This window comes from Nerophis ophidion, linkage group LG04 (genome assembly GCF_033978795.1).
Source record: "Nerophis ophidion isolate RoL-2023_Sa linkage group LG04, RoL_Noph_v1.0, whole genome shotgun sequence".
In the NCBI taxonomy this organism is placed as follows: domain Eukaryota; kingdom Metazoa; phylum Chordata; class Actinopteri; order Syngnathiformes; family Syngnathidae; genus Nerophis; species Nerophis ophidion.
The window spans coordinates 5,934,295-5,949,539 of NC_084614.1; the positions used below are offsets into that span (position 1 = coordinate 5,934,295).

The 15,245-nt window shown below is 39.6% G+C and overlaps 1 protein-coding gene across 2 annotated transcripts in view; it reads right to left on the minus strand.

Annotated features, from left to right (window-relative positions):
- Positions 1–8,817, minus strand: part of c8b (complement component 8, beta polypeptide) — a 28,257-nt gene extending 19,440 nt beyond the window's left edge. Inside the window, exons 1-2 of one of the 2 annotated variants that reach the window (XM_061896831.1) lie at positions 8,659–8,817; positions 1,580–1,877 (exon numbers count right to left, since the gene is read on the minus strand). In XM_061896831.1, coding sequence (XP_061752815.1) covers positions 1,580–1,877; positions 8,659–8,735 — 375 coding nt within the window. In that variant the 5' untranslated portion in view covers positions 8,736–8,817. The remainder of the gene's footprint in view (positions 1–1,579; positions 1,878–8,658) is intronic. The other variant, XM_061896832.1, reaches the window with a different exon arrangement.
- Positions 8,818–15,245: the final 6,428 nt, after the last annotated feature.

The window sequence follows — 15,245 nt, forward strand, 5'->3', positions numbered from 1 at the left end:
CCAGGTCATTAGAGGTGAGGTAGAGGTCATTAGAGATTAAATAGAGGTCCTTAGAGATGAGGTAGAGGTCATTAGAAGTGAGGTAGAGGTCATTGGGGATGAAGTAAAGGTCATTACAGATTGAATAGAGGTCATTAGAGATGAAGTAGAGGTCATTGGGGAAGTAGTAGAGGTCATTAGAGATGAGGTAGAGGTCATTAGGGATGAAGTAGAGGTTATTAGAGATTAAGTAGAGGTCATTAGGGATGTAGTAGAGGCCATTAGGAATGAAGTAGAGGTCATTAGGGATGATGTAGAGGTCATTAGGAATGAAGTAGAGGTCATTAGGGATGATGTAGAGGTCATTAGGAATGAAGTAGAGGTCATTAGGGATGTAGTAGAGGTCATTAAGGATTATGTAGAGGTCATTGGGAATGAAGTAGAGGTCATTAGGGATATAGTAGAGGTCATTAGGGCTGAAGTGGAGGTCATTAAGGATGAAGTAAAGGTCATTAGGGAAGTGGTAGAGGTCATTAGGGATGTAGTAGAGGTCATTAGGGATATAGTAGAGGTCATTAGACATGAAGTGGAGGTCATTAGAGATGATGTAGAGGTCATTAGGAATGAAGTAGAGGTCATTAGGGATGTAGTTAAGGTCATTAGACATGAAGTGGAGGTCATTAGAGATGAGGTGGAGGTCATTAGGGATGAAGTGGAGGTCATTAGAGATGATGTAAAGGTCATTAAAGATGAGGTGGAGGTCATTAGGGATGTAGTAGAGGTCATTACAGATGAAGTAGAGGTCATTAGAGATCATGTAAAGGTCATTAGAGATGCAGTAGAGGTCATTAGGGATGTAGTAGAGGTCATTAGGGATGTAGTAGAGGTCATTAGGGATGTAGCAGAGGTCATTAGGGATGTAGTAGAGGTCATTAGGGATGATGTAGAGGTCATTAGGGATGTAGTAGAGGTCATTAGGGATGTAGTGGAGGTAATTGGGGATGCAGTAGAGGTCATTAGGGATGTAGTAGAGGTCATTGGGGATTTAGTGGAGGTCATTAGGGATGTAGTAGAGGTCATTAGGGACGTAGTAGAGGTCATTAGGGATGTAGTTGAGGTCATTGGGGATGTAGTAGAGGTCATTGGGGATGTAGTGAGGGTCATTGGGGATGTAGTAGAGGTAATTAGGGATGAGGCAGAGGTCATTAGGGATGTAGTAGAGGTCATTGGGGATGTAGTATAGGTCATTAGGGATGTAGTGGAGGTCATTGGGGATGTGGTAGAGGTCATTAGGGATGTAGTAGAGGTCATTGGGGATGTAGTAGAGGTCATCGGGGATGAAGTGGAGGTCATTGGGGATGTAGTAGAGGTCATTGCGGATGTAGTAGAGGTCATTAGGGATGTAGTAGAGGTCATCAGGGATGTAGTGGAGGTCATTAGGGATGTAGTAGAGGTCATTGGGGATGTAGTGGAGGTCATTAGGGATGTAGTAGAGGTATTAAAGATTAAATAGAGGTCTTTAGGGATGAAGCAGAGGACCATGGACTCCATTCCAAAAACCCTAACCTCTTGCTAGTTGTTACTTGATGACGGGACTGACCCTTTTCTTCTGACAGACGTCACACTGTGACCATGGACTCCACTGGGACAGGACACAGTCCACCGGCTGAATGAGCACCCCTTTGCCCACCGAGCGAACCTCACGGACCCCTGGACCCTCATGGCTGGATCCTGGACCCTCATGGCTGGATCCTGGACCCTCATGGCTGGATCCTAGACCCTCGTGCATGGATGATGGACCCTCATGGCTGGATGCTGGACCCTCATGGCTGGATCCTGGACCCTCATGGCTGGATCCTGGACCCTCATGGCTGGATGCTGGGACATCAGCTCCACTGCTGGGAACCACAACAACATTTGCATGGTATGGACTCTCTGATCCCCACATGTCCACGGACTATATCGGCTTGAATTGAGAAGAAACAGCAGTCGTGTGTTGTGTTTACTTGCAAATATGGACAGTTGGTCAACATCTAAATGTCCTTCATGAAAGGAAAACATGCTAGGCTACAAGATAGTAGGAGCTAGCAGCTACACCACAGCTAAGCCCACAATAGCTCACAAGCTACTCAAACGCAATGAGTGTCTTGAAGCCAACAACATTGCAGGAACCAGCAGAAACTATCCTCCAGTCCTGACCAAAGAAACTATCCTCCAGTCCTGACCAAGGAGACTATCCTCCAGTCCTGACCAAGGAGACTATCCTCCAGTCCTGACCAAGGGGACTATCCTCCAGTCCTGACCAAAGAAACTATCCTCCAGTCCTGACCAAGGAGACTATCCTCCAGTCCTGACCAAAGAAACTATCCTCCAGTCCTGACCAAAGAAACTATCCTCCAGACCTGACCAAAGAAACTATCTTCCAGTCCTGACCAAAGAAACTATCCTCCAGTCCTGACCAAAGAAACTATCCTCCAGTCCTGACCAAAGAAACTATCCTCCAGTCCTGACCAAGGAGACTATCCTCCAGTCCTGACCAAGGAGACTATCCTCTAGTGCTGACCAAGGAGACTATCCTCCAGTCCTGACCAAAGAAACTATCCTCCAGTCCTGACCAAGGAGACTATCCTCCAGTCCTGACCAAAGAAACTATCCTCCAGTCCTGACCAAGGAGACTATCCTCCAGTCCTGACCAAAGATACTATCCTCCAGTCCTGACCAAAGAAACTATCCTCCAGTCCTGACCAAAGAAACTATCCTCCAGACCTGACCAAAGAAACTATCTTCCAGTCCTGACCAAAGAAACTATCCTCCAGTCCTGACCAAAGAAACTATCCTCCAGTCCTGACCAAAGAAACTATCCTCCAGTCCTGACCAAGGAGACTATCCTCCAGTCCTGACCAAGGAGACTATCCTCTAGTGCTGACCAAGGAGACTATCCTCCAGTCCTGACCAAGGAGACTATCCTCCAGTCCTGACCAAGGAGACTATCCTCCAGTCCTGACCAATGAGACTATCCTCCAGTCCTGACCAAAAAAACTATCCTCCAGTCCTGACCAATGAGACTATCCTCCAGTCCTGACCAAAAAAACTATCCTCCAGTCCTGACCAAGGAGATTATCCTCCAGTCCTGACCAAATAATCTATCCTCCGGTCCTGACCAAAGAAACTATCCTCCAGTCCTGACCAAGGAGACTATCCTCCAGTCCTGACCAAGGAGACTATCCTCCAGTCCTGACCAAGGAGATTATCCTCCAGTCCTGACCAAAGATACTATCTTCCAGTCCTGACCAAAGAAACTATCCTCCAGTCCTGACCAAAGAAACTATCCTCCAGACCTGACCAAAGAAACTATCTTCCAGTCCTGACCAAAGAAACTATCCTCCAGTCCTGACCAAAGAAACTATCCTCCAGTCCTGACCAAAGAAACTATCTTCCAGTCCTGACCAAAGAAACTATCCTCCAGTCCTGACCAAAGAAACTATCCTCCAGTCCTGACCAAAGAAACTATCCTCCAGTCCTGACCAAAGAAACTATCCTCCAGTCCTGACCAAAGAAACTATCCTCCAGTCCTGACCAAGGAGACTATCCTCCAGTCCTGACCAAGGAGACTATCCTCTAGTGCTGACCAAGGAGACTATCCTCCAGTCCTGACCAAGGAGACTATCCTCCAGTCCTGACCAATGAGACTATCCTCCAGTCCTGACCAAAAAAACTATCCTCCAGTCCTGACCAATGAGACTATCCTCCAGTCCTGACCAAAAAAACTATCCTCCAGTCCTGACCAAGGAGATTATCCTCCAGTCCTGACCAAATAATCTATCCTCCGGTCCTGACCAAAGAAACTATCCTCCAGTCCTGACCAAGGAGACTATCCTCCAGTCCTGACCAAGGAGACTATCCTCCAGTCATGACCAAGGAGATTATCCTCCAGTCCTGACCAAAGATACTATCCTCCAGTCCTGACCAAAGAAACTATCCTCCAGTCCTGACCAAGGAGATTATCCTCCAGTCCTGACCAAATAATCTATCCTCCGGTCCTGACCAAAGAAACTATCCTCCAGTCCTGACCAAGGAGACTATCCTCCAGTCCTGACCAAGGAGACTATCCTCCAGTCCTGACCAAGGAGATTATACTCCAGTCCTGACCAAAGATACTATCCTCCAGTCCTGACCAAAGAAACTATCCTCCAGTCCTGACCAAAGAAACTATCCTCCAGACCTGACCAAAGAAACTATCTTCCAGTCCTGACCAAAGAAACTATCCTCCAGTCCTGACCAAGGAGACTATCCTCCAGTCCTGACCAAGGAGACTATCCTCCAGTCCTGACCAAGGAGATTATCCTCCAGTCCTGACCAAAGATTCTATCCTCCAGTCCTGACCAAAGAAACTATCCTCCAGTCCTGACCAAAGAAACTATCCTCCAGACCTGACCAAAGAAACTATCTTCCAGTCCTGACCAAAGAAACTATCCTCCAGTCCTGACCAAAGAAACTATCCTCCAGTCCTGACCAAGGAGACTATCCTCCAGTCCTGACCAAGGAGACTATCCTCTAGTGCTGACCAAGGAGACTATCCTCCAGTCCTGACCAAGGACACTATCCTCCAGTCCTGACCAAGGAGACTATCCTCCAGTCCTGACCAATGAGACTATCCTCCAGTCCTGACCAAAAAAACTATCCTCCAGTCCTGACCAATGAGACTATCCTCCAGTCCTGACCAAGGAGATTATCCTCCAGTCCTGACCAAATAATCTATCCTCCGGTCCTGACCAAAGAAACTATCCTCCAGTCCTGACCAAGGAGACTATCCTCCAGTCCTGACCAAAGAAACTATCCTCCAGTCCTGACCAAAGATACGATCCTCCAGTCCTGACCAAAGAAACTATCCTCCAGTCCTGACCAAAGATACGAACCTCCAGTCCTGACCAAAGATACTATCCTCCAGTCCTGACCAAGGAGACTATCCTCCAGTCCTGACCAAGGAGACTATCCTCCAGTCCTGACCAAGGAGACTATCCTCCAGTCCTGACCAAGGAGACTATCCTCCAGTCCTGACCAAAGAAACTATCCTCCAGTCCTGACCAAGGAGACTATCCTCCAGTCCTGACCAAGGAGACTATCCTCCAGTCCTGACCAAAGATACTATCCTCCAGTCCTGACCAAGGGGACTATCCTCCAGTCCTGACCAAAGAAACTATCCTCCAGTCCTGACCAAGGAGACTATTCCACATGCTTGTATCAACACAGTGATACAAGCATGTGGTATCACACAACACAGCGATACAAGCATGTGGTATCACACAACACAGTGATACAAGCATGTGACATCACACAACACAGCGATACAAGCATGTGACATCACATAACACAGCGATACAAGCATGTGGTATCACACAACACAGCGATACAAGCATGTGGTATCACACAACACAGCGATACAAGCACGTGGTATCACACAACACAGTGATACAAGCATGTGGTATCACACAACACAGCGATACAAGCATGTGGTATCACACAACACAGCGATACAAGCACGTGGTATCACACAACACAGTGATACAAGCATGTGGTATCACACAACACAGCGATACAAGCATGTGGTATCACACAACACAGCGATACAAGCATGTGGTATCACACAACACAGCGATACAAGCACGTGGTATCACACAACACAGTGATACAAGCATGTGGTATCACACAACACAGCGATACAAGCATGTGACATCACACAACACAGCGATACAAGCATGTGACATCACATAACACAGTGATACAAGCATGTGGTATCACACAACACAGTGATACAAGCATGTGGTATCACACAACACAGCGATACAAGCATGTGGTATCACACAACACAGTGATACAAGCATGTGACATCACACAACACAGCGATACAAGCATGTGACATCACATAACACAGCGATACAAGCATGTGGTATCACACAACACAGCGATACAAGCATGTGGTATCACACAACACAGCGATACAAGCACGTGGTATCACACAACACAGTGATACAAGCATGTGGTATCACACAACACAGCGATACAAGCATGTGGTATCACACAACACAGTGATACAAGCATGTGGTATCACACAACACAGTGATAGAAGCATCTGGTATCACACAACACAGTGATACAAGCATGTGGCATCACACAACACAGTGATACAAGCATGTGGTATCACACAACACAGCGATACAAGCATGTGGTATCACACAACATGGTGATACAAGCATGTGGTATCACACAACACAGCGATACAAGCATGTGGTATCACACAACACAGTGATACAAGCATGTGACATCACACAACACAGCGATACAAGCATGTGGTATCACACAACACAGTGATACAAGCATGTGACATCACACAACACAGCGATACAAGCATGTGGTATCACACAACACAGCGATACAAGCATGTGGTATCACACAACACAGTGATACAAGCATGTGACATCACACAACACAGCGATACAAGCATGTGGTATCACACAACACAGCGATACAAGCATGTGGTATCACACAACACAGCGATACAAGCACGTGGTACCACACAACACAGTGATAGAAGCATCTGGTATCACACAACACAGCGATACAAGCATGTGGTATCACACATCACAGTGATACAAGCATGTGGTATCACACAACACTGTGATACAAGCATGTGGCATCACACTACAGCGATACAAGCATGTGGTATCACACAACACAGTGATACAAGCATGTGGTATCACACAACACAGCGATACAAGCATGTGGTATCACACATCACAGTGATACAAGCATGTGGTATCACACAACACTGTGATACAAGCATGTGGCATCACACTACAGCGATACAAGCATGTGGTATCACACAACACAGTGATACAAGCATGTGGTATCACACAACACAGCAATACAAGCATTTGGTATCACAAAACACAGCGATACAAGCATGTGGTATCACACAACACTGTGATACAAGCATGTGGCATCACACTACAGCGATACAAGCATGTGGTATCACACAACTCAGCGATACAAGCATGTGACATCACACAACACAGTGATACAAGTATGTGGTATCACATAACACAGCGATACAAGCATGTGGCATCACATAACACAGCGATTACAGCATGTGGTATCACACAACACAGTGATACAAGTATGTGGTATCACATAACACAGCGATACAAGCATGTGGCATCACATAACACAGCGATACAAGCATGTGGTATCACACAACACAGTGATACAAGCATGTGGTATCACACAACACAGCGATACAAGCACGTGGTATCACACAACACAGTGATACAAGCATGTGGTATCACACAACACAGCGATACAAGCACGTGGTATCACACAACACAGCGATACAACCACGTGGTATCACACAACACAGTGATACAAGGATGTGGTATCACACAACACAGCGATACAAGCACGTGGTATCACACAACACAGTGATACAAGCATGTGGTATCACACAACACAGTGATACAAGCATGTGGTATCACACAACACAGCGATACAAGCACGTGGTATCACACAACACAGCGATACAAGCACGTGGTATCACACAACACAGCGATACAAGCATGTGGTATCACACAACACAGTGATACAAGCATGTGGTATCACAAAACACAGCGATACAAGCATGTGGTATCACACAACACTGTGATACAAGCATGTGATATCACACTACAGCGATACAAGCATGTGGTATCACACAACTCAGCGATACAAGCATGTGACATCACACAACACAGTGATACAAGTATGTGGTATCACATAAAACAGCGATACAAGCTTGTGGCATCACATAACACAGCGATACAAGCATGTGGTATCACACAACACAGTGATACAAGTATGTGGTATCACATAACACAGCGATACAAGCATGTGGCATCACATAACACAGCGATACAAGCATGTGGTATCACACAACACAGCGATACAAGCACGTGGTATCACACAACACAGTGATACAAGCATGTGGTATCACACAACACAGCGATACAAGCACGTGGTATCACACAACACAGCGATACAAGCACGTGGTATCACACAACACAGTTATACAAGCATGTGGTATCACACAACACAGCGATACAAGCATGTGATATCACACAACACAGTGATACAAGCATGTGGTATCACACAACACAGCGATACAAGCATGTGGTATCACACAACACAGTGATACAAGCATGTGACATCACACAACCCAGCGATACAAGCATGTGACATCACATAACACAGCGATACAAGCATGTGGTATCACACAACACAGCGATACAAGCATGTGGTATCACACAACACAGCGATACAAGCACGTGGTATCACACAACACAGTGATAGAAGCATCTGGTATCACACAACACAGTGATACAAGCATGTGGCATCACACAACACAGTGATACAAGCATGTGGTATCACACAACACAGCGATACAAGCATGTGGTATCACACAACACGGTGATACAAGCATGTGGTATCACACAACACAGCGATACAAGTATGTGGTATCACACAACACAGTGATACAAGCATGTGGTATCACACAACACAGCGATACAAGCACGTGGTATCACACAACACAGCGATACAAGCACGTGGTATCACACAACACAGCGATACAAGATATAATATTCTGCTCACCTGAGGACCAACAAGGTGAGCGTGGAAGCCAGGAACCAGCGGCACAAACACGTCTGTCCCCCGCCACAAAGCATCATGGGATGTTGTGAGGCTCACATGCTGGACTCACTTTCATGGAACATAAACAAACATCACTTTGGGAGAAAGTACACTTTTGCAACATTTGACCTTTGACCTTTGCTCGCCACCAAAGTCTTTGTTGACTTTGCACAAAATACCTGGAACACACTTTGAAATATACTGTCTCTTCTTCTCCATCCTTCATCTACATGATGTACATCATACTCTTCGTGTAGATGATACAAATCATATAGTAGATGTAGATGATACACATAATATAGTTGATGAAGATGATACACATCATATAGTCGATGTAGATGATACACGTCATGTAGTCGATGTAGATGATACACATCATTTAGTCGATGTAGATGATACAAGTCATTTAGTAGATGTAGATGATACACATCATTTAGTCGATGTAGATGATACACATCATTTAGTAGATGTAGATGATACACATCATTTAGTCGATGTAGATGATACAAGTCATATAGTAGATGTAGATGATACACATCATTTAGTAGATGTAGATGATACACATCATTTAGTCGATGTAGATGATACACATCATTTAGTAGATGTAGATGATACACATCATTTAGTCGATGTAGATGATACACATCATATAGTAGATGTATATGATACACGTCATGTAGTAGATGTAGATGATACACATCATTTAGTCGATGTAGATGACACACATCATTTAGTCGATGTAGATGATACACATCATATAGTAGATGTATATGATACACGTCATGTAGTAGATGTAGATGATACACGTCATATAGTAGATGTAGATGATACACGTCATGTAGTCGATGTAGATGATACACATCATATAGTAGATGTAGATGATACACGTCATATAGTAGATGTAGATGATACACGTCATGTAGTCGATGTAGATGATACACGTCATGTTGTAGATGTAGATGATACACGTCATGTAGTAGATGTAGATGATACACGTCATATAGTAGATGTAGATGATACACGTCATGTAGTCGATGTAGATGATACACGTCATGTTGTAGATGTAGATGATACACATCATATAGTAGATGTAGATGATACACATCATGTAGTCGATGTAGATGATACACATCATGTAGTAGATGTAGATGATACACATCATATAGTAGATGTAGATGATACACATCATATAGTAGATGTAGATGATACACATAATATAGTAGATGTAGATGATACGCATCATATAGTAGATGTAGATGATACGCATCATATAGTAGATGTAGATGATACACATCATACTCTTCATGTAGATGATACACATCATGTAGTAGATGTAGATGATACACATCATATAGTAGATGTAGATGATACACATCATATAGTAGATGTAGATGATACACATAATATAGTAGATGTAGATGATACGCATCATATAGTAGATGTAGATGATACGCATCATATAGTAGATGTAGATGATACACATCATACTCTTCATGTAGATGATACACATCATGTAGTAGATGTAGATGATACACATCATATAGTAGATGTAGATGATACACATCATATAGTCGATGTAGATGATACACATCATGTAGTAGATGTATATGATACACATCATACTCTTCATGTAGATGATACACATCATATAGTAGATATAGATGATACACATCATACTCTTCATGTAGATGATACACATCATGTAGTAGATGTAGATGATACACATCATATAGTCGATGTAGATGATACACATCATGTAGTAGATGTAGATGATACACATCATGTAGTAGATGTAGATGATACACATCATATAGTAGATGTAGATGATACACATCATATAGTCGATGTAGATGATACACATGTAGTAGATGTAGATGATACACATCATATAGTCGATGTAGATTATACACATCATGTAGTAGATGTAGATGATACACATCATACTCTTCATGTAGGTGATACACATCATATAGTAGATGTAGATGATACACATCATATAGTAGATGTAGATGATACACATCATATAGTAGATGTAGATGATACACATCATATAGTAGATGTAGATGATACACATCATATAGTAGATGTAGATGATACACATCATACTCTTCATGTAGATGATACACATCATGTAGTAGATGTAGATGATACACATCATATAGTAGATGTAGATGATACACATCATATAGTCAATGTAGATGATACACATCATGTAGTAGATGTATATGATACACATCATACTCTTCATGTAGATGATACACATCATATAGTAGATGTAGATGATACACATCATATAGTAGATGTAGATGATACACATCATACTCTTCATTATGATGATACACATCATGTAGTAGATGTAGATGATACACATCATGTAGTAGATGTAGATGATACACATCATATAGTAGATGTAGATGATACACATCATATAGTCGATGTAGATGATACACATGTAGTAGATGTAGATGATACACATCATATAGTCGATGTAGATTATACACATCATGTAGTAGATGTAGATGATACACATCATACTCTTCATGTAGGTGATACACATCATATAGTAGATGTAGATGATACACATCATATAGTAGATGTAGATGATACACATCATATAGTAGATGTAGATGATACACATCATATAGTAGATGTAGATGATACACATCATGTAGTAGGTGTAGATGATACACATCATATAGTAGATGTAGATGATACACATCATATAGTCAATGTAGATGATACACATCATGTAGTAGATGTATATGATACACATCATACTCTTCATGTAGATGATACACATCATATAGTAGATGTAGATGATACACATCATACTCTTCATGTAGATGATACACATCATGTAGTAGATGTAGATGATACACATCATATAGTCGATGTAGATGATACACATCATGTAGTAGATGTAGATGATACACATCATATAGTAGATGTAGATGATACACATCATATAGTAGATGTAGATGATACACATCATATAGTAGATGTACATGATACACGTCATGTAGTAGATGTAGATGATACACATCATATAGTAGATGTAGATGATACACATCAAATAGTAGATGTAGATGATACACATCATATAGTAGATGTAGATGATACACATCATATAGTCGATGTAGATGATACACATCATATAGTAGATGTAGATGATACACCTCATGTAGTCGATGTAGATGATACACATCATGTAGTAGATGTAGATGATACACATCATGTAGTAGATGTATATGATACACGTCATGTAGTCGATGTAGATGATACACATCATGTAGTAGATGTAGATGATACACGTCATGTAGTAGATGTAGATGATACACATCATATAGTAGATGTAGATGATACACATGTAGTAGATGTAGATGATACACATCATATAGTCGATGTAGATGATACACATCATATAGTAGATGTAGATGATACACATCATACTCTTCATGTAGGTGATACACATCATATAGTAGATGTAGATGATACACATCATATAGTAGATGTAGATGATACACATCATATAGTCGATGTAGATGATACACATCATGTAGTAGATGTAGATGATACACATCATACTCTTCATGTAGGTGATACACATCATATAGTAGATGTAGATGATACACATCATATAGTAGATGTAGATGATACACATCATATTGTAGATGTAGATGATACACATCATACTCTTCATGTAGATGATACACATCATGTAGTAGATGTAGATGATACACATCATATAGTAGATGTAGATGATACACATCCTATAGTCGATGTAGATGATACACATCATGTAGTAGATGTAGATGATACACATCATACTCTTCATGTAGATGATACACATCATATAGTAGATGTAGATGATACACATCATACTCTTCATGTAGATGATACACATCATGTAGTAGATGTAGATGATACACATCATATAGTCGATGTAGATGATACACATCATATAGTAAGTAGATGATACACATAATATAGTAGATGTAGATGATACACATCATATAGTAGATGATACACATCATATAGTAAGTAGATGATACACATAATATAGTTGATGTAGATGATATCATATAATAGATGTAGATGATACACATCATATAGTCGATGTAGATGACACACATCATATAGTAGATGATACATATCATATAGTAGATGTAGATAATACACATCATATAGTAAGTAGATGATACACATCATATAGTAGATGTAGATGATACACATAATATAGTAGATGTAGATGATACACATCATATAGTAAGTAGATGATACACATAATATAGTAGATGTAGATGATACACATCATATAGTAGATGATACACATCATATAGTAGATGTAGATAATACACATCATATAGTAAGTAGATAATACACATAATATAGTAGATGTAGATGATACACATCATATAGTAAGTAGATAATACACATAATATAGTAGATGTAGATGATACACATCATATAGTTGATGTAGATGATATCATATACTAGATGTAGATGATACACATCATATAATCGATGCAGCCCTTTGAGACACTAGTGATTTAGGGCTATATAAGTAAACATTGATTGATTGATTGATAATACACATCATATAGTAGATGTAGATGATACACATCATATAGCAGATGTAGATCATACACATCATATAGTAGATGTAGATGATACACGTCATATAGTAGATGTAAATGATACACATCATATAGTAGATGTAGATGATACACATCATATAGTAAGTAGATGATACACATCATATAGTAGATGTAGATGATACACATCATATAGTCGATGTAGATGATACACATCATATAGTAGATGTAAATGATACACATCATATAGTAGATATAGATGATACACATATAGTAGATGATACACATCATATAGTTGATGTAGATGATACACATCATATAGTTGATGTAGATGATACACATCATATAATAGATGTAGATGATACACATCATATAATCGATGTAGATGATACACATCATATAGTTGATGTAGATGATACACATCATATAGTTGATGTAGATGATACACATCGTATAGTAGATGTAGATGATACACATCATATAGTAAGTAGATGATACACATAATATAGTAGATGTAGATGATACACATCATATAGTAGACGATACACATCATATAGTAGATGTAGATAATACACATCATATAGTAAGTAGATGATACACATCATATAGTAGATGTAGATGATACACATCATATAGTAAGTAGATAATACACATAATATAGTAGATGTAGATGATACACATCATATAGTTGATGTAGATGATATCATATACTAGATGTAGATGATACACATCATATAATCGATGTAGATTATACACATCATATAGTTGATGTAGATGATACACATCATATAGTAGATGTAGATGATACACATCATATAGTAGATAATACACATCATATAGTAGATGTAGATGATACACATCATATAGTAGATGTAGATGATACACATCATATAGTAGATGTAGATGATACACGTCATATAGTAGATGTAAATGATACACATCATATAGTAGATGTAGATGATACACATCATATAGTAAGTAGATGATACACATCATATAGTAGATGTAGATGATACACATCATATAGTCGATGTAGATGATACACATCATATAGTAGATGTAAATGATACACATCATATAATAGATGTAGATGATACACATATAGTAGATGATACACATCATATAGTTGATGTAGATGATACACATCATAGTTGATGTAGATGATATCATATAATAGATGTAGATGATACACATCATATAATCGATGTAGATGATAAACATCATATAGTTGATGTAGATGATACACATCATATAGTTAATGTAGATGATACACATATAGTAGATGATACACATCATATAGTTGATGTAGATGATACACATCATATAGTTGATGTAGATGATATCATATAATAGATGTAGATGATACACATCATATAATCGATGTAGATTATACACATCATATAGTTGATGTAGATGATACACATCATATAGTAGATGTAGATGATACACATCATATAGTAGATGTAGATGATACACATCATATAGTTGATGTAGATGATATCATATAATAGATGTAGATGATACACATCATATAGTCGATTTAGATGACACACATCATATAGTAGATGATACACATCATATAGTAGATGTAGATAATACACATCATATAGTAAGTAGATGATACACATCATATAGTCGATGTAGATGATACACATCATATAGTAGATGTAGATGATACACATCATATAGTAAGTAGATGATACACATAATATAGTAGATGTAGATGATACACATCATATAGTAGATGATACACATCATATAGTAGATGTAGATAATACACATCATATAGTAAGTAGATGATACACATCATATAATAGATGTAGATGATACACATCATATAGTAAGTAGATAATACACATAATATAGTAGATGTAGATGATACACATCATATAGTTGATGTAGATGATATCATATACTAGATGTAGATGATACACATCATATAATCGATGTAGA